This window comes from Eurytemora carolleeae, unplaced genomic scaffold, assembly GCF_000591075.1.
Source record: "Eurytemora carolleeae unplaced genomic scaffold, Eaff_2.0 scaffold104, whole genome shotgun sequence".
NCBI lineage: Eukaryota > Metazoa > Arthropoda > Copepoda > Calanoida > Temoridae > Eurytemora > Eurytemora carolleeae.
The window spans coordinates 427892-450017 of NW_019396033.1; the positions used below are offsets into that span (position 1 = coordinate 427892).

The 22126-nt window shown below is 31.3% G+C and overlaps 1 protein-coding gene across 1 annotated transcript in view; it reads right to left on the bottom strand.

Moving 5' to 3' along the window:
- The window catches only part of LOC111697464 (uncharacterized), a gene marked incomplete at its 5' end in the record, with an annotated part of 56815 nt that overhangs the window by 32011 nt on the left and 2678 nt on the right, over positions 1 to 22126 (bottom strand). Inside the window, 24 exon segments of the mRNA XM_023467490.1 lie at positions 902 to 999; positions 1198 to 1265; positions 1873 to 1969; positions 3424 to 3789; positions 4676 to 4767; positions 6636 to 6717; positions 7521 to 7595; positions 7939 to 8013; positions 8627 to 8806; positions 9255 to 9369; positions 12083 to 12100; positions 13598 to 13633; positions 14057 to 14102; positions 14398 to 14443; positions 14940 to 15010; positions 15566 to 15639; positions 16707 to 16893; positions 17478 to 17558; positions 18627 to 18678; positions 19604 to 19729; positions 19961 to 20028; positions 20747 to 20876; positions 21478 to 21548; positions 21820 to 21860. Coding sequence (XP_023323258.1) covers positions 902 to 999; positions 1198 to 1265; positions 1873 to 1969; positions 3424 to 3789; positions 4676 to 4767; positions 6636 to 6717; positions 7521 to 7595; positions 7939 to 8013; positions 8627 to 8806; positions 9255 to 9369; positions 12083 to 12100; positions 13598 to 13633; positions 14057 to 14102; positions 14398 to 14443; positions 14940 to 15010; positions 15566 to 15639; positions 16707 to 16893; positions 17478 to 17558; positions 18627 to 18678; positions 19604 to 19729; positions 19961 to 20028; positions 20747 to 20876; positions 21478 to 21548; positions 21820 to 21860 — 2295 coding nt within the window.

Sequence of the window (22126 nt, forward strand, 5' to 3'; positions counted from 1 at the left end):
TTAATATCGAAAATGAAAAATATAAAATCATAATATATTTCCTTTCTTTGCAATATCTGAAAATACATATACACTCAGCCGGCTGATAGAGAAGCTGTCAAATCTGTCAAGAAATATAGAAATCAATTCTTCAGCATCCTCACTCAATGTTCTTATCAATCAAAGTTAATTTTTCCTCACAGTGAAGATGGGATATTCCAAATAATTCAATAAATTTATAAAAAAAATGTATTTTGCTTAATGATTTAAAGCTTTGTAAAATCAATAAAAGCGTTTATGAAAAGTTTCAATTTAACTTGGCACATTTTTCTTGTTTAAGATGGTCTCGGCCTTAGAAATTTGAAAAACACTTCAATTAATTAAATAAATAAATCTTTCTTTTTGGAAAAATATTTGTAAAACAAACAATCCAATATTTCCTATTTTATGATGTAATCCTGGTGTCAAGGTTCAGATCTTGGATCAATTTAGCTGGATTATTTATAGCACCAAGCATTGCAAACTGGTCACAATTCTTTTCTATGACCAGTGCTAAGGATCCGGATCTATTGCATCCAAAAAATTTTAGCTCCCTGGATCTGGATCCGCAAATATATTCACTATGCAGTTCCACGGAACCGGATTCACAACGAAAAATTTCATTCAACACATCAAAAAATACTTTTTGCTCTTAATTGCATTCAATGAGATATCATGCAAGCTTTTCTAGTCATTGACCAGTCAATCAAATTTCTGCATAAAAATAGCAAAAACAGAAAAGAATTCTAGAAACTTTAAAGGTAAAATCAATAGCACATTTTAAAGTTTATGAGCGGAAGAAATGTCTTCCACCGCAGATAACTTCAGAAGAAATTAACAAACAAACAAATATTCTTAGAATATCTCAGTTGATAATATCTACCTGTAAGGTTGACCCCTGCAGCGCACCATATTTTCATTCCTGGTTCCTTCTCAGTCAAGGGTCTACAGTAGACAGGAACAGGGACAGGAACAGTGGATCTGTAACAGGAAGTTCTTTACTAACTTTTACGTCATAGCACTTTGAATTGATATAAAATGTAATAACATTTGTCTAAAAAAATCAGCTGGAAAAAGGGGGAGTTCAATAAATTGAATTGAAAGTCTTTTTCATGGATAAAGAGTTTGACTCTGTCTAAATCCTATGTTTTGGGCTCCAGTATTCTGTTCCTATATTACCTGTTCTGCTCCTCGTCAGGTTTAGGTAGGGTAGAGGCAGGTTTAGCAGGCAAAGACCAACCATAGGCCTAAACATTATAACTTTGTGGATTTTTGGTGGCAAACCTATTTAACTCATTTCCTCTTAAAAGTAAAATTATCTTTATTTCTTGATATTTTTCTTTAAACATTATCACAATAACTTGTCATTTCTTGCAATAAAAACATTTGACGACATTTGCGAAAGCCCAATAATTGTAAAAATTTTCAATCAAATTTGTCATTCATTACAACTATTGAAGATCTGTGACAGGTTTGATGTTGACATTCAATTCACATGTTTGTCGGGACACCTAGATCATAAAACATTGCCACTGGCTTTAAACCTAACTTTCAATACATGGGATGAATTTAGATTATAGTTTAGATAGCTATTGGACCGTTTTTAAACGTTTTTGTTCATAACTTCAACAAGATTCTTAAATTGTCTTGTATTTACTTCCTGTAACATCAGTAAAATATTGCCCCCTTTATACCATCAAGGGGTTTGTAAATAAGATTTTTGAAATTTTTGACAATAGCTGGCAAGATTTTTATTCTAAATATAGATACAGTTTAACCAATAATTCATCTTATTCTCATAAAAAATGTTTTTTTTCTGATTCTTCAAACAAAATTCTAATGAATAAGTCTTACCTGTAACCGCCCATCGTCTTTCTTGACATGTGCTCTAACTTGTTTATATTGTTCCTTCCTCTCCTGTGCCCTCCTAGCGGTCAGCTTGTCAGAGGGTCTGGTAATTAGTATTATGTTAGTGGACTATTGACTACACAAACAAAAACTAAAAAGACTATAATTTAAATTCAAAATGACTATGCATCCCACACAATAATGATTTATTTGGTGTATTGTCCTGTTTTGCCTTATATAGTCTGATGTATGTATAAAAACTTGATCTGGCTACGTAAGGGTATGTGCAGTACATTAAATGAACCGGTTGAGACCACGTTGGCAATATATAGGTCTTTCTTTTTTTAAAAAGATAACATCTTTTTATTATTTTCTGAAAAATCTGTTTGACAAATGACAAGCCTACTACAAAGATTTATGAGACTTTCCATTAATTCATCAATCTACTGTTTTATTTTGTATATTTTGTCAAATACCAATGAAAAAATGTGTTTTTTTTCAAAATGGTTGTCCACTGTCCAGAACTTTTTGTAAAAGGTTCATTTTGTATTCTGGAACTGACTGTTATTAGTAATCACAGAAAATGAATGGGTCCTGTCTAATTTAACATGAAAGGTCCTTTGAACCTTATTTACAATTTAGAGAGAGATATTTCAAAGAATATTTGCAGAGTAAATTACAAGTTGCATCCAGAAAATATATTTCTAAAATATGGGATTCATATTTTCATCTATACAATTTGAAAACTCTACAATCATGTTTTTTTAATCATCTTTCGAAAATGGCTATTTTTTTAAGTTACATCCGTAAAATAGAGAAAATAAAACGGTTATTGCTAAAATTTGATACCCAATAATATTAGAATATTAAAAATGCAATTAAACTACTTATAAACAAACACATACTGAGCCGAAGGAAGTGGAAAATTGCTCAGGAAAGTGACTTATACCAGCTTCAACTTCAAATATGAGCCAAGGAAATTGTGTTTGGCAATGTATTGGATTTTAAAACTTTTAAATTTGTGTTTACGTCAGCTTGCTACTCCTTGGTTATATCTAATGTCAATCCTGTATAATGTAAACCACTGTTGGAATATTAAACCCCAAGGATAAAAGAAAAGGAAATCTTATGGAGAACTCCACAAAGAATAATAACAGAGAAAACGCCTTTCTTTTGTAAACTAAAATAGATTTTTTACAACAGGGTCCACATTTTTTCTTATTGTTAACCAGGTTTGAAACCATTTCAGAAATAACAACATTTACTTAATTACTTCTTGAAAATGCTTAAATCTATGTGATGTTGAGGGCACAAGTCGCTCAATAACCAGAATTGTTTACTCAGATCTACCAAAATTATGAGAAACACAGTGACAATTTATAGGAAAAGAAAGAAATAATATTTTTCTCAATAAAATGTTCATCTTAAATCTTATATCTCAAATCGTATTTTCAGACATTCAGGATTTAAAGCTTATTTATCTAGAAATGAGCAACAATATTTATTATAAAAAAAAAACATCAAAAGGGGAAAATGAAATGTAATTAAGTCAGTGATTGAAACCAACAAATGTCTAGTTTACTTCTTCTACTTTCAAACTGAGTGCTAAGTTCTATTTCCGGCGGTGTAGAAGGCCCTGATGTAGATTCAGTATTGCAGTTTAGACAAGCTATCTTATTGGTTTCCTTACTAACATTTTCTAAAGAAATACTTGATTCTAAAACAGTGTTATTTTGGGTTATGTTTGTTTGATCTTCTAGACCAGAATCAAACAACTCTCTAGTATTAAAGTTCAAGTGAGAACAGTTTAGTGTTGAAGGATGGGTTAATAATGATGGGGGTAATGGATCAAGGAGGGTGAGAGAGGGAGGGTGGAAAGGAGCTGGAAAAGGAGCGTTCAGTATATCAGATGTCTCCCACCATCTTTAAACAAAGATATATTGAAAAATATAAATCATTAATCTTGCAGTCTAGTAGAACACAGTTTTATTTCATGGAATATCTGGTGGCTCCATAAAAAAGACAAAACAAAATATTTAACCTTAAATATCCCAAATAAAAATATGGAATATCTGGTGGCTCCATAAAAAAGACAAAACAAAATATTTAACCTTAAATATCCCAAATAAAAATAGCCTTACAAACAAATTTAGTCTTCAACACTTGTATAATTGGACAATTTTAAAGCGAACCTAAAGTAGCTCCTTTTAATACACTAAACCATTGAAATTGTTTTATACTGGGTGAATACTCAATGCAATTCTAACAAAAGATAGGATGCATCAAAGGAGGTACAATACAAATCGAACTGATTAAAATAGAACTAGAAGTTTTTGGACAGAAATACATCAATCCCTTTTATAAAAATAGGTTTGCACATTTTCTAACCTTTATATCTTTTGTTACATTTGTGGGTTGGATTTCATACATTAAAGTTTTAAAAGTGACACAAATGTAATATTTGGTTGAATTTTAATAGTTTAAGTTTACATATAGAATACACATGACGTAACTTGTTAATGCCAGTCTGGTTTATTAGGATAGTTTTATAGAATAATTATTTATTTGAAAGACTAAATATTTGCATCAAGGAAAAATAAAATTTGAATAATGATTTTGAACTCTGAATAATTAACTAAGACAAGAGTTAACTGTGAGCTGTAAATATATTGTTTGAATATATAAAATAGGGAAAGTAATGTAAAAATATTTAGTTTAAATTAAACAAAAATGGTTACATGAGAGAGTGTGACTTAAAATAATTATATTTAAATAAAATAATCTGAATCTGAAAATTGTAAATACTTACACTGATTCTCCATCAAAGAGATCTGTTCCCCTAGCCGCCTTCCTCTCTGCAGTGTTTCGGTTTCTCATGGTGCTCAGGGGACCAAGATTCTCCTAGATATCAATCAATCATTGAACTAAATCAATAATGAACTAATCCATAACTTTATCAATCAAACATTCAACTAAATCAATAATGAATTAATCTGTAACTTTATTAATCAAACATTCAACTAAATCAATAGTGAATTAATCCGTAACTTTATTAATCAAACATTCAATTAAATCAAATAATGAGTTATTCCAATTTAATAATTAAACATTCCACTAGTTCAATGATCAATTCATACGTAAATCTATCAATCAATCATTTGATTAGGTCAATGAATTAATCTGTAAATATGAATCAATCATCCAACTGGATCAATAAAAAATTAATCCGTAAAATTATCAATCAAACATTCAATTAAATCAATATGAATTATTCCTTTTTATCAATTTAACATTCAACTAGTTCAATAATTAATTCATTTGTAAATCTATCAATTAATCATTTGATTAGGTCAATAAATTAATCCGTAAATATAGAATAAAACTAGCATGGGATACAACACACTATAGCAAAATTGGGACAAGGATTTCATTTCAGAGGTCAAAATAGACATTGGAGTCTTCTAACCAGCGCGCTAGTAGCCAACCATTACATTATGGGTCATCTTGGCACAGATTTTACATGTTGTATGTAGATTTATAGGTAATTGGGCACGAAGAATTCTTTTCTGAGGTCAAAATAAATATTGGAGCATTCTGACCGGTACGCTAGAAGCAAACCATTACATTATGGGCCATCTTAGCACAGATTTTACATGTTGCAGGAGGCTGATTTTTTGTATGTGAGCTTAAAATGATGTATATTACATGCATTTTTTGGGTTTGAGCAACAGTGCGAGGGCACACTTTTTGTGAAAAAATACGACTTTTTTATGGTAAATCAATCTTAACCTCATTTATTGCATTATGGGTCATCTTAGCACATATTTTACATGTTGTATGTCAATTTATAGGTAATCGGGCACCAGGAATTCTTTTCTGAGGTCAAAATGAACATTGGAATATTCTGACTGACGCGCTAGTAGCCAACCATTACATTATAGGTCATCTTAGCACAGATTTTAGATGTTGTATGTCGATTTATAGGTAATTGGGCACGAGGAATTCTTTTCCATGGTCAAAATAAATATTGGAACATTCTGACCGGCGTGCTAGTAGCCAACCATTACATTATGGGCCATCTTAGCACAGATTTTACATGTTGCAGGAGGCTGATTTTTTGTATGTGAGCTTAAAATGATGTATATTACATGCATTTTTTGGGTTTGAGCAAAAGTGCGCGGGCACACTTTTTGTGAAAAAATACGACTTTTTTTATGGTAAATCAATCTTAACCTCATTTATTGCACTTAAACATTTATCCTGACACTCTTGAATTGTTAGTATATCAATCAATTAATATCAATTTTATAAATTGATCAGTCCATGGTCCATAAAACAGTAAATTAAGCACTAAATTAATCTGTTCAAATTATTTTAACGTTTATATTTTTGACACTGACACTGAAGGAGGAAGGAAGGGGACATGAGTTGGAAAATGTCTGATCCATTTGAAATAAGAAAATCTCATCCAAGGATCTGAAATATCTTTTCATTTTCAGCTTCAATGACTCGAACGTTTTCCACACGACCAAAAAGAGATACTAAAAGATTTAAGTTAATTTGATTTTCAATAATCATGGATCTAACAAATATCTTAACAAACAAACATATTTTTTTATTTTTTATATATTGCCTAGTGAATAAAGCCATAGTAAAATTGTTTCAATCTGCGCATGCACATTTTGCGCAACCCTGGCTAACATAGTGGAGTATTTTTCAAAGATATACCCTGGGATTGAACATCTCCTCAATCTGATATTTGTCCTCACCTCACTGTTTGAATATGTCATGTTAAGGTAAGGTGATAAAGGATCATTGGGTCGCTCTGTGCCGCTGAATAGATTACTGAAACTGAAATAAAAAAGTTAAAAATGCACAAAACGGTTAAATTTTATCTTTAAATATTTAATATAATTTATTTGAATAAAATATGAAAGAAATAGAAATAAGTTAAATATATCAATAAGTAACCAAAAAACTAAGGAATAGAAAAACAACATTTAAGATATTTTTGTGCATTTCATGTTGTTATAAATAATGACGGTAGATTGAAAATAAAAAAATCTGAATACACGGTACAATTGATGTGTTTCATGTGTATTGGGCTATTCAATATCATAATTTCAGATTAACGTCGTCTTAATATACAACAGCTTTCAGGGTCCCGCTGTACAATATTGATAAAGAGACAAAATGTGTTTTTTTTGTGCGGATGAAAAATGATTTTTGAGCAAAAACATATACTCTGGATAAACTACTAGATTGAAAGAAGAAAAAGAAATATCACTGATATATATATAAAAATAAGGCTTAGGTTTTCTCAATTTAGAAATAGAGATTTAAATCTAAGATCAAAATTAACGATTAGACGTTCAGCAGTCAAAATACTTTCCGTTCATTTTTTTATTAACTAAATAAGTCCTGTTTGGCATAATTAATTTAGTCCCGTCATTGAAAAAAATGAGGAGAATTTTGTGGTTATATAAATTCCATCCATTTTCTTCATTGGAAATTTGGAAGTCACTATTACAGAAAACCGCAATTAAGAGAAATCGTTTTTTATTAAGAAAAACAGGGATAACTCCGTCATTTTTTGTTCCCAGAAACACTTGTCTATTTCAAGAAGAACTTCTTTAAATGCAGTAAATACTTACAATTTCCATATTCCTTTATTATTCTTCTTGTCGATGGGTGAATCTGTTTTAGAAGCTCTAATCATCTCAGTCCACCTTTAAGAAAATATCTTAAATTTTCTACAAATAAATAGTCAAGTCAAGGTTATTCAGGGTTCGGTCGAGCCTTCTCTTTCAACCCCATTTTTATTAATGAATATATACTTTAAACATTTAGTCTATAAGATCATTACCGTGTTATTTTAGAGATTTTATTTTAAAGATCGCATGTTATTTATTGAGTTAAAACTTACAAATTTAAACTGTTTCTTAAGAATTGGGATAAGCGACATAAAATTCAAGTATTCCAAATATAAAAACAAGAACAGGTTTTCATCATACAACATCACTGGAGTCAACATCTCAATTTCAAATCTAAAATTAGATGAATAAAAGTCACCTAACAGCTTCCTGAAGTTCCATAAATCGTTCCTTGTACTGATTCCGTTCCATCAAAACACGTGCCATCTCAACCCTGATTATAAAATCAAAATAACTAATCCATTAAAACATGTTCCATCTCAACCCTGATAATAAAATCAAAATAACTAATCCATTAAAACATGTTCCATCTCAACCCTGATAATAAAATCAAAATAACTAATCTATTAAAACATGTTCCATCTCAACCCTGATTATATAATCAAGATAACTAATCCATTAAAACACGTGCCATCTCAACCCTGATGATATAATCAAAATAACTAATCCATTAAAAAGATTTATCGCGATATAAAAATACACATGGGGACGGGATGGTTTGGTATACTCTCCCGTTTTGCCTCATAAAGCCTGTATACGACTGTGTTTCCTGTGTGTACTGCCCACAGGAACTGAGTTTTTGTCTTATTAATAAATCTTTGAAACCTGATGGGTTAAACATTAGATATTTCAAACTTAGTTGTTATTATCTAACAGAATTTATAGTTAGAAATATGAAAGTGCTAAGACATTGGGTTGCAAAGAAATAGGGATTAGAAAATTTCTTTTTCTAGTTGCTTAAAGGTCGGCATGGTACTTCTAATAAACCAGAGCTTACAGTGAATAATGATCATAAAACTATTTATGAAGACAATGATAATATTGACCTTGTGAAACGTTTTCTCTGTGCCATCGGGACATCTTCCTGCTCCTCCTCCTTCTCCTTCTTCCCCTTCTCCTCCTCCTTGATGACCTTGAGCTCCTCCTCTAGCTCCTGAACCCTCCCCTGGAGCTTAGCTCGCACCTCCTGAAGACTCCTAACCTCCTCACGAAGAATCTCATGCTCTCTAAATAAAACATTGAGTTAAGAAAAAAAGTTAATTCTTCATCATAAAAAAATACTATTTGACCAGAGCATAGGTAGTAATGTGCTTCAAGTTTTAAATTAGTTTTTCTCTTTTTTCTCTTTGGCAGAAAATGTTTTTTTAAATGTTTATCCTAAACAATTTCTTTTCTGACACTTTGCCAAATTTTGACCCTGACAGATAATTTATGCAAAAAAACGATCCAAAAACGAACATTTTGTAACGGTAATTTTTTCATAGTTTTCCATTCTTTAATATTGCAAAGTTTAATGAAAGCAATTGTTAACAGAATCTCGGAAGTTTTATTAAAGTTTTTAGAAACCAAACCAGTTAACTACACTCATTAGACTCGGGATTATCTGATGAGTTGAGTTTGCGACTGCGCCGACCAATGGCAGTATCTATTATTGTATTCAATTTTTCTGCTCACCCTGTCAACTCGTCAACTTTAGCGATGAGATCGTCCTTAACGATGTTGAGCGCGTTTTTGGTGGCGAGGAGCTCGTTGTTCTCCATAATCAAGTTCTCAACCTCCTTACCCATACCTACACAATCAGTCAAAAGTAACAGTGAGAACCGGAAAACCGTGGAATTCTTGTCGTCTTCTTTTTCTTTTAATTACTTAAAGGGACAGACCGGCTACGTAATGTAGTTGAACTGAGTATCCGGTGTTGTGGACAAATTCTTTTGGTTTCGTTTGAGACATATAAAACTTTTCCACAATATTTAACTTCTGAGTTTGAGTGCATAGTCGACGTTCAAAATTATGAATTTGGGTGGGTACGTTTTCAGAATCGGTTAGATTAAAATAAATTATTAATAAATAAAAAGAACAATTCTGAAAACGTATCAACCCGAAAGTACAATTTTGAACGTCGACTTTGCGCTCAAACTCAGGATTTACAGATCTTTAAAAAGTTTTTTATGTCTCAAACGAATCCGAAAGAATTTGTCCACAGCACTGCATACTCGGTTCAACTACATTACATAGTCGGTCTGTCCCTTTAAGTCGCTAAGAATATTTAAAATTGTAACTGAGCTATTTCTAAAAGTGCCCTCCACATTTGAAAGTTATATCAGGTGCAACAATTGAAAAATACACAATCCTTAACTTCACTTCTTAAGTAAAGGAAGTACAAAGACGACATTTAGTAGATTTTTCTGTTTCTCACTGTGTAGCTAACTAACAACAGTATTCAAGTCATGCAACTTTTTGCTTTTTTGAAACGATAAGAAAAGACAAGTTTTTTATTCACTGTGAAAATATATTTTTCTTTGCTTCCAATCTCATATGTAAAGTATGCGTTAGGCATTTATTATATCTGACAGTTAACGTTATTATAAAAAATTACCAAAAAATCATTTTGTATATCAAACAAAATGAATTATTTTTTACAAGGTTTCTATGATCAACATCGTTACTAGAAATAACCACCACTTCCCGCGTGCAAAAATTGCAAAACATTGCAAAAATATTATTATTTTTCACAACTCTGTACTGACTGAAATGGACCTTTCTATTTCAGAGTGCAGATTTGTTCACCAGGAAAACAAAACAAAAGATTGTCAACAAAAATCAGTAAGAGTGAAAAATTTTAAGCGGGGGGGACATAGTTTGATGAAGGGAGTGGGAGGATGGATCATATTTTGATAAATGGAGGGAGGGGAAGCATATTTTGATAAAGCGAGCGGGGGGGGGGNTAAAGGGGGGGGGGATTTCATAAGACATTTCAAAGATAAAAAAAATCATATACAGGACATTTCATGTCTAGGACATCTCCACTTTATAAAATTTCTTCTTTTTTAACAATGTCTGAACACCGCGGGGGACTTGATGAACAGAACTCTTGCCTATTCTTACCAGTCACCATCACCAAACTGTGTAACTGATTCTCAAAACAACAAGAAAATTGTAAAAAAAAGATGTTCGATGGAAAGGTTATGACGTTGGAAGCTCAACCTTTTATTCTTTATTCAAATTAATATCCCCCCCTTCTCTCCAGCCCTCTCTATCCAGGACATCATTCTAGACTCCATCATTTTAGATTACAGAATTTTATTTTCTCATTTCAAGGGAAAATTTCTGTGTTCTACAGAAGATAATTTTAATCAAGATTAGGAATGAAATCATTTTTTTGCATATTTTAAATGATCTTTAAATTACTTTTGTTATCATAATCAGTATGATGAATATTTTGATGAATATTCAGGTTGGGAAAACGTAATTAAAAATTGTCTACTAGTTTTTGATGAACTTTATCCAATGATTATTAATAAAAGTTTAAGAAATTGTTAAATTATTCATGAAAGAAAATGATATTTCAAGTAAAAGTTTGAAGGACCCTGTAACTTGTAAGTGTATACTGACAGGTAATCAGTTAGAAAAGATCTAGTGTAGTTGGGAGACCCTTCACTCTATAGTTCCTTGAATAGAGAATAAAGATCAATCTCCCCNCAAAGCTGACAGGGATCTTTAGAAAAATAATGAGGGGAGGGTTGTGAAAAATAATCTACATGCTATTCTAATCCGTATCCCACAGCCTTTAAGTGACCAAACACAAGAAGGAGAAATGTTTTCACAAAAATTCAGTCCATGTGGCATTTGAGTTGATTTATTGATTTCTATAAATAAACAAAAAAAAATCCCCCCTTCCAAAAAAATGAAGATTTCACACATTTATTAAAACCCAAAAAGGTGATCTGAATATTTTCCAAATTAATTTATACAATGGAATCTGTATCTAAAAAAAATGTGGAAATGCTTATTTTTGGAAAATATATCCCCCCATCACCATTACATTGACCAGATATAAGTACAAATTACTTCTTATGGCTAAAATCCCAGCTGAACGTCTATATCTCGAAACTTTTTTATTCCCTAACACAAATATTTTAGAAAAATTAAGAGTTTGATAAAAAAGTAAAATTGGAAAACACTTAAAATTTTGACTTTTCATGCGAAAGGTAAAATATAAAATAGTGAAACAAAGGAAATAAACATTTTCCACAAACTTTGATTTTTTAACCCTGGCCAATGTCTTTGAAAATTGATGTCGTAACTTTCAGAACTCATGGTTAAAAATTTGAAAGGTCTGCTACATCAGGTTGCAAGGATGATAAGATTAAAAATAAAAGTTTGTTAAAAGTGTTTCTTACTGTGAGAATAATTTGCTTTGTTGTTAATAAACATGCAGTTTTTAATGATCAATGAAATTATTCAAAAATATATATCTAAATAAAATATTAGGTATAGCTTACCGTAGTAGTTGTCATTAGCTGCACAGCCATAAAAATACAATAATTAGTAATTATTAGAATTAAATTTTTAAAAAGCATGAGACCGAATTTAAAGAATTTAAACCGCGTCGATGAACCACCAACAACCAGTTCTAATTGAGCGCCGGCTCAGATCTCGTAACTCTGAGCCGCGTCTCAAATTTGACACGCGGCTCAAATACTTTAAATTCGGGCACTGATTATTCTTTTCTATAATGGATTTTAGTTTTATTAAATATCATTTATGACTAATGATTTGTCTACATATAAAAACTTTTCTCTGTCCTAAAGTTTAGGAGAATTTTAAAGAATTTTAATCTTATACTTTTACAGACGAGTTGTATTGGAAAAATGAAACGTAAAAAAGTGTTACTTATTTTTTAAAACCCACTCTGGAACAAAAAAACAGGCTGTTATTGGTTAGTGTCAGCAAACAATCATAATGTCTTAAAATAATAAATTTGCAATCAGAATAAGTTGGAAGACATTATAAAAGTCAAGAAAGAAAATAAAAAAAATGATGAAATTCAAGAAAATGAGATTTCTTAAAGTTTTATTAAATCAAATCCTTATCATAATTCTAGTTTAAACAGTTAAAGGGACTGTACACGTAATTTAAGTGACGCTTTCATTTAACAAATAGCTGGTCCGATTCACAACAGTAACGGGAAACATTTCGTCGTTTTTCCATCTTAACAGTTGAGTATTCTTAAAACTACACTATATGTTTCTGCTGCATAAAATCCGTAATTATAGTAAACCACAATTCGGACATCAATCTATTGAAGCGGACTGTCACTTGAAATTATGTCGACAATCCCTTTAAGGATAAAATCTCATCCAAGACTTGTTTTTCACCAGATTCTTCACAATTTCCTTTAAGGTCTATATAGTATATAAGCATTCAACATTCCAAAATAATGCAAAACAAATCAGGCAAAACTTACTAAATAAAAATAAAACAAAAATTACCGTTGTCATAGCTACGATAGCTTACACCGTCATCGTCGCTGTCTATAAAAAATGAAAAAAAAACTAAAAAATGAAAATAAAAGAAAAAATTGTTGCTTAACAGTGTAACATGCATTACATATACTTTTTCTATTGAATGTTCTAAGTAAAAATATGTACATAAATGTGTATTTTTATTGTTATGTACGCTTTGAAACTTGTATAGTGCTAGATTGAGTGCTGGACAATACACAGTAAAATGCGGAGGTAAATATCTAAAGGAAATAATTTTCAATTATTTTGGGAGTAAATTAAAAATTGGCAATTTTCCCTTAGTGTATACTTGTTGGAAAAATAAAAATCATAAATTTTTTCTACCAATTCATTTGTTTACTGGGATGGGGGAAAATATATACAAAATATATATCCTTGCATTGTGCGCGGGCATTACAATTAGGCCTTTAGTGTACACTACTACATTTAAGCATGCTATCCTATGTACAAAGACTGACAATGCGTACATAATACATAATACATAATACTGACCAGATGAAGCAAATTCTGCTGGGTGTACAAACCCTCCTGTAGCGTGGAAATATAAAAATGTAAACACAATCTTCAGTACATATTTAAAAACAAACACTGATTTAAGATCATATTAGTACAAGTACAAGTGGTACAAGTACAGTACAATACTATTATAAATTTACAAAGAACATCTAATTAATTTTAAGTTTTACACGCTTAACGTCAGTGTATACTGTATACCGAAAACAACAGGAATAAAGTTCTGAAGAACTTAAGATTTGGTTTCATTATATTCTGTGGAAAATATGATAGTTTGATGCTACTTTATCTGTACCCCTGTAATTTGTCCGTTGTCACCCCGGTAAAATGTCCTTAGTTTGCACCCAGCTCTTGTAAATTGTCCTTTTTCTGCACCCATGTTTATTGTCCTTTTTCAGTATAATTTCTGTATTTGTCTGATCTGAAGATGGCTCTAACCTGTTAGATCTGCACCCTCATCAACCTCGCCAAGAACCTGAGTATCCTAAAGTTCGATCAATCAATCAATCAATCAACAATTCAATTAACCAATCAAAGAAATCAATCAATCAATCAAATCAATAAATTAATTAACCAATCAATCAAGCAATAAATCAATCAATCAATCAATCAATCAATCCAATCAATCAAGCAATAAATCAATCAATCCGTCCATATTTTAATCCTCCTGGCAGAGTAATATTTCCCCAAGTTCATGTTTTACCCGTCCTATTGTATAAAAACTTTGTTAAGAAATCAAAAATACACCAAAATTCAATTATTTAAACAAACTAATTTACCTGGAAACTTAATTCTTGGTATAGATTATTTCCAAGTCTCTTCTCCCTAAATTAAGTAAGGAATAGAAGGGAGATATAACTAACACGGTCCGCCCTACCATGTAATTATACATGCTTTGTAGACGGTACTTCATTTGAAATATTAGTGTGATGTACAATTACCCCATATACAATAACCTATTCTGAATGTTTCTTATACAAATGGAGTACAGTCTGCAAAGCATGTATACTAATATGGTAGGGCGAACCTAAATTTCTATTTAAATGTTCCTACTTTGTTTAAGGTCTAGGCATAAGGCAATGCTTAGAATCCGGTAGGAACAAAATAAAGAATAAAAATATTATTTTGGAAAGAACAATGACTAGAAATTGTTCAAGTGTCGAAAGATTAAGCAACTAAGAACTTTTTTTCCTGCAAAAAATCTAAATCTTTTATTTGAGCAAAATGTATGTACGTCGCATATAAAAATAAAATTGCTCATTATTATATAAACAAAAATTACTAGACTTTAACAAAAAGTTTTTATTACTTTTTTACTTACGATTTAGTATGGGTTGAGCAAGGAATAGGTGTAGAGGGAGAAACTGGGGTTGCAGGACCAATACTTCCGTCCTGATCAAACAAAAACACTTATTTATTAAATAATACTAGGTGTCCCAATAAACATAGGAGTTAGTGACAAATTTGAGATCGTAGATTATTTTTAATTATGGTGATATCCCAAGGCTTACTAGAGGTAAGGTGTATTCTGTAGAATGTTTCGTCTGCTAGAGCTTTGCATTTTTTTGTTTATGTTGATTTATAAACTGTAGTAATGAAAAGTAAATGTTTAAAAAAAGTAAAGCTGTCACTCATTACTTTAAAACAAAAATGTCGCAAGTCACTTTTATAGAAAAACCACAATTTAAAATATTTTTTAAAGATAAATCATGAATATCTTAATTATTCTTGATAAAATAAACCTTTAAAGATAAATCATGAATATCTTAATTATTCTTGATAAAAGGTACTGTTGTGTGTGTATCGGATATATCACTCTATAAATGGATAGTCACTTGAAATCAAATCTACGGTCTCTGTAAATATCGGGGAAAAAAAATGCAAAAATGGAAATAGAATTCAGAACCAAGGAAATGTGTCAAATCATTCTTTCAGAAGTTGTTCCACCTTAGAAACATCCTGGGCTAGTTCAATGCTTGATGAATCATCCATCTCCGGGCTCAGTCCTTCAACCCAACCACCTTAAGTATAACATTTTAACATTCTTCATATTCAAAATATGTTAATCCATACATTTATCTATCTAAATGTGAATGTTTGTCATGCAAGGGGATATACAGGGTGTCCCATTATACAGGATAATGTCTTGATTAAATAAGTTGTGCACTTCATTTGTGAAAATTTGTAAATATACATTTTTTAAGAATAATAGACAACAATAATGAATCTTAATAAACCTTTTCTTGGTGCTAATTCCACTGGACAACATAAGTTAATTTGGAGATAAAATAAGTTTATTATTATGATCAAACTTATTGAGAAAAAAACATATTTGAGAAATTCAATGTTAATAGCCGGTTACTAATACTACACATCAAAAACAAATGTTTAAGGAAACTGATTTTAAGTAAAAAGTCAGTGTTCAATGTTTATAAAAAAAAACAAGCAAACTAAAAGGTAAAATGTAATATCTATGCGTAATTTAAGGTTAGAATTTAAGGGAAATCATAATGGGAAAAGTCTAAAATATTTCTACAAAACAGAAATAAAAAAAATTTGAAAAATAGTTAACTATAACATCTAATTGTAACAGCGGAGTGTCCCAAAATTACTGTAAATTACTAACTTCAACTTTAATTAACACAAACATCAATTTAAATATTTTAAGATACACTATTTAGACAATCAAACCAAAACTTGTGACGTATGTGCTAAAAATCGCTCAATAAGATAATATGTTCCATATAAATTATGATTAAATTTCTTCTACAGTAGTTAATTCCTTTTGATAAAAAGAATTAGTTCATTTTCCCATGGCGTCCTGTTTAGATTTTATTTTACATTTCTTTCCGGGTTGTCCTTGTTTTCCGGGAACTTAAACATAAATTATGTTTAAAGTATAAAATGAGTTCCATAATAACGATTAGTGCTCGGTTTCCATTGTTCCAAGGCGTAAAATTTCTATTGTTTTGTCAGCAAATAACTATAGAATTTTTTGATAAATTGTAAATACTTTTCCGCGCATGGAAACACAGGATAAAGTGATAAAACGGGTGAACTAAGGTGTGCATGCTTAATCTAAGTGTACTTGTGCCCAGATCCCCCTCAGTGCCACTCCTGGTGCCCAAAAGATGCGCATTTTTCTCAACATTCTCCGGATTTTGCGCGTTTTCCTGAATTGCAATCTCCGGATTTTGTTGAAGAATATCCTCCGTAATCTGACCTTTATCAACCATTTGCCGCCGGTTTTTGTTCGCCATTCCTTCTCCCGGGGTCTAAAAAAATATATTAAAAAATTGGTTAAAATAAGATAGATAGAAAATGTAGATAGAAAAAAGTAGTTAGAATAAAGTATAAAGAACAGAAGTAGATAAAATTAAGTAGATAGAATAGAAGCAGATAGCAAAAAGCAGATGGATAAAAGTAGATATAATAAAGAAGTATAGAACAAATTAGATTGAATGAAGTAGATAGAATAAAATTTCCTTGGAGCTTGTTTTATCCTTAAAAGAAACCATGCCTACAAAGTTCCATGGGGTGCAATTATTCTTGAAATTTGGTTTTCTATTCCTTTTCTAGTATTTTAGTTTGAAGAGGATACTCTATTACTCATACTCAACATTTATATTAATTTGTACAACATATTGTCAGCTTGTTAACCAGTATAAGTGGAACTGCATACGCTCATTTAACAGGTGAAAGTTTACTCTATTAAAAATATCTAAACATTGAGTAATTTTTCCAAAAAATAACGATAAAAGATTTAAAATTAATCAGACTGGAAGTTTTGTACAGGGTTTTATTTTACGGGCGAAACAAAATCCAAGAAAGATTCTAAATCTTCTTTTTTTTTTCTTACATGGAGCTCTTTCTTGATACTAGTAGAGGAGTATTCAACAATAGGGGTCTCCAGTCCCATATCACAGCTCATCAGAGATATCTAAAAGTTAATTTTTCATCAAAAAAAGTTTCCATCTTAAAAGGACTGTCGTTGTAATTTCAAACGACCTTTCATTAAAGGGACCGTTCATTTATTCAAATAATTTGAGAGTAAACTAAATAGCCTATTATATATTCATTGGTATTAGTCTTACTTTTCAAAGACAACTGTGGCCGAATGCTTTTTGTCATTGTCATGTATTATAAAAAATTTCAAAAATTTGATTAAACTGTAGTATCTAGTTGATTGTAGATATCTTTACCTTTTTTTAAAGTTATTCAAAATTTGTCTATTTTCAAAATATAACTTTTTTTTTTAACATTTGACGGATTGATACGTTTTCTCTACTTCCCCAGGAATCCCCGAGTTGGAATCTAGGAACCGGTTTGATGGAGAGAGAAGGTCGCCTTTGTATACACATGTTAAATCATGCTTGCACATGAAAAACGTTAATTTCTTGATAATTTTAAAATCAAAAGTTTTCATATTTTTATTGTATTATGGCTGACGCATGATACCATTGAAATATGATAATTTTGATAATTTTAGATTGTATTTTGCTGTTGTTACTAAAAAAAAAGTTTAAATAGTGTCTATGCAAAGGTATCGTTACTTTCCGCTGGAATTCTAGGCGATAAATCGGCCTTTTCTCCGGTCATAGATATCTTTGAAAAGTAAGACTAATACTAATGAATAGCTAATAGGCTAATTAGTTTACCATGAAATTACCCGAATTAGGGGAATGTCCGATTCACAGTGGTACCCTCTTTTACTTTTATCTGATCAATGATAAAGAAAATATTGTTCTTTTTCTTCCTAAAAAGTAATTAATTCCTCAAATGTTCATGAAGTCCAATTGAACATTATCATTCTTTAAAGAGAAAACTATAAATATCTTATACAGTCTTGATCAAACAAGGCGGTGTACCGTGCAAAATCAAGCATGCCATTTTCTAAATGGAATCACTAAAAAGTACGTAGAACTGTAACTAAGGTTAAATATATTATTTATCAATTATCAATAATAGATTTCATAACTCTGAAATAACTTGAAAAATGATCTTCTACCTCATTATTATTTTCTAGTTCGCTATATCCATATGAAACCGGTCCAGAGGATCTGAATTTAAACAAGAAATTAGTTTATTTTAATTTCATCATTATTCATCTTTCAGCTATATACGTGTTATATGGGAGATTAAAGGGTTCGTTGGTCTTTAAGATTTCTTTGTTCAACAAAGCTTTTCCCTTCAAATTTTAAATCTCAATAATCTTTTGATGCACGAACCCCTAATCCTTTACCATTCTTCAGGGGGAAATTTTGTAAAAATAAAAAGTTTAAAGGATATTTTTTTTTCCTTAGTACGTCTATTGACTTAGTTTGGCCAATATATCTTTACAACAGAATTCACCAGAATTAGGATCTAAAAAGGTTGAGCACACAAATTTCATTAGAAGAGGATAGTTCATTTGGCGTACCGTCCCATTTTGCTTTTTATTGTCTGTATGTGTACTGTACAGCTTGCTCTAGCAGGTCAAAGTCTGACCGGTACGTGAAATGAACAGTGGGGAGACTAGCTGATAAATCCTCATTTCATAACCCCCCCCCCCCTCACAACCCATCATTAAACCAAGAACTTAACTCTTCAATATTGACCGGAATACTGTAGATAATAAGAGATAAGGCGGGTCAACTTACAGCCTACAACGTAGGGGGGGGGGAAGTATTTTATATTACTGTGAATATAAATCAGTTTTATCTGTAGAAGCAACAACATATTAATGAACACTGAACTCTGAACAACTGTAGAAAGAAACTTTAGAAGATTTTCGAAAAAGAGTATATTCAAAGGTTTTCCAGAAAATAATATATTCTCTTAAATTTTCTGGAAAAAATGTGTTCTGCAAAATAAGACAATCTCTCAGCAGAATATATTCTTGACAAAAAATGTCTGCATGCAGAAGATATTTTGGGATATTTTGAAAAAAAAGAAAAATTTCTTTCCCTGACAACCCCCCCCCCCCCCAGCCTAACCCCTACTGACCTGTTTAGAGGATTAAGACTCATGTTAGGTAAACGATTCCTAGCAGTTCCCAGATCTAATCTGTCCCCTGCCATCACCTTGCTCCGCTCTATATAGTCCATGTGCGTCTTGAATAGGTCCGTGTACCTGAAACAGGGACATATACATATACTTTCTTCAAAAATATTTTTTTTTTGTACAAGATTGTTTGCTCGGAGCTTCAAAAGTTATGAATTGGGGAAAGAAAAAGAATTTTCAATTTTTTCCCCCGAGATCATCGAAAACTATAAAAATCGTCTTTATCTCTAATATTCTAGGGTAGTGTGCTCGACCCTCGATTTGAAAATATCTAAATTTAAAAGAAAAAGTTAAACAAACCTTTCATGAAGCTTTGTGTATTCTTTTTTCTGCTCATTCTCTTTTTCTTCTAATCTTCCAATCTGGTCCTGCGAATATAATCCTTCTATTTCCCTTACTTTTTTTAATACATTTTTCCTTTATATATAAATAATTTAATCTTAAGATGAGCGTAATCTCTCTAAACGTATTGTAATCTGCGAGGCTATAATTTTAACCAATAAAAACTCAGAATTATTTAATGAAGGTACTTTCAATTTGAAAAATGTACAATAGTATTGATTCTTCGCCACTAACTCAGATTTTCTCATCCCTATATCTTTGCAACCTGAAGGTGTAACCCTTTGATATCTTAAACAGAATTCATGGTTTAAATTATAAGTATCGACCATTGAGAAGTTGGTTAATCTTCTCGAAAAAGAAAATGAGTCCTGTCCGGTATTCGAAAAACCCAAACTCAGGTAACAGATTAATGGAAAGATTAAAACATGAAGTGGTTCCTAGAAATAGAGAACAAAACCAGCAACAAATTTTTTCTCAATCTCTTCTCTCTCAGCCATTTTTTCTTATGTAATTTTATTTTGTATGATCACTTGAAATTTACTTTTTTTCGTAAAAATTCACAAAATAATGATATCTTTTTATTAGACCTAATGTCAAATTATCCAAGTCCAGTTTTTCTTCCACTTTCTCTTTTAAAAAAGTCAAAACTTAATAAATCAATTTTTGAGACTTTGCAATTTTGGACCCCGTTCTTTTTTAATTCATAAATAAACCTAGAAAAGTGTAGATTATTTAATATCGAACCTGTGAATTTTTTGCTTTGAGCTCGAACATTTTCACGATGGATGTGAGACTCTCAATTTTTAAATTCGAATCCTTCCGCTCCCCCTCGAAATGATCTTCTATCTCTAGATTCTTCTGCTCTGAACATTTTCTGAAAATTTCAGATTCTTATTTATGGTGTTAGATACTTTCCAAAAGGCATTTCCCAAGTGACAATATCCCAAGTGGCAACTACCCAAATGTGCAATTTCCAAAGCGGCAACTTCCCAAAGGTTAGGTTAGGCCCTCTGAGGCGCCGCAGGCTGCAATGGAGGGTGGGGCCTAGCGCTGCGGCTACGATAAACTTAGAAAGTTGCCGCTTGGGAAATTGCACATTTGGGAAGTTACCACTTGGGAAAATTCTTTGGGAAAGTATATTTATTGCCCCATAAAATGAAAAACAGGGGAATATATATACTTTTTTGTAATATCATTCCTCTCTCCAATCTTCATAAAAAAAATTTGCTGAAGTTGGTTCTTGGCAACAAATATTTATTGAGAAAAATAAGGGGGGGGGAATTCGAAATTTATTTAGAAAAAAAATCGTGCTGTGGGAATAAGTCTTTGATGTCTTAAAATTGAAAAAATAAAAAGTTTGCAGCAATTTTCATTGTAGTTTTTCAGACTGCTTTAAAGTCTGAACTCAAGTTGTCTTTAGGTTTTCAAGAAGACGTAACAATGTTCACAGCCGAGAAGGGGGGGGGGGGCAGCACCTGAGCTGTTTCTCTCTCTCGTACTGTGTCACCAGCTGTTCATTATCCTCTTTAAGGAGCTCGACTTCCACCTAAACAACAGGGTTTAAAAATTGTGCCCTCCATTAATTAAAAATTGCGCCCTTCATTAATTCAAAATGGCGTCCTCCATTAATTCAAAATACCGTCCTCCTTTAATTCAAAATGGCGTCCTCCATTAATTCAAAATAACATACTTTGTATACTATATTGAAAAAAATGGCGTGAAATACTATTTCAGAAGTAAAAATACTAAGACAAAATTTTACAGCGGAATTTTAAAAAGATTTATAAAAGAACCATTCAATTTAAAATAAAAATTACCTCAAGTTCCTGACTCTCAGTGTACGCCAAGTCCAAAGATTCTAATGGAGAAATTTTTAAGTCGTAAAAGAGAAACTTCTAATTTTTTTTTAAATAATTTGTTTCGCTGAATAGTCTAGCTAGGTGTATCATGCGTGTCTCATAAAAAATAATTATTTATCAAAATCTTTTTAACCGTACATCTTAAAATCGATGTTGTATTTTTGGACCTACGCCCATCCCCTCTACTGCCCATCCGACCTACAAGCACGTGGTTTTAACAGCTGTGGTAGGTCCGATGCACTGTAGGTCAGATTACTTAAAGGGA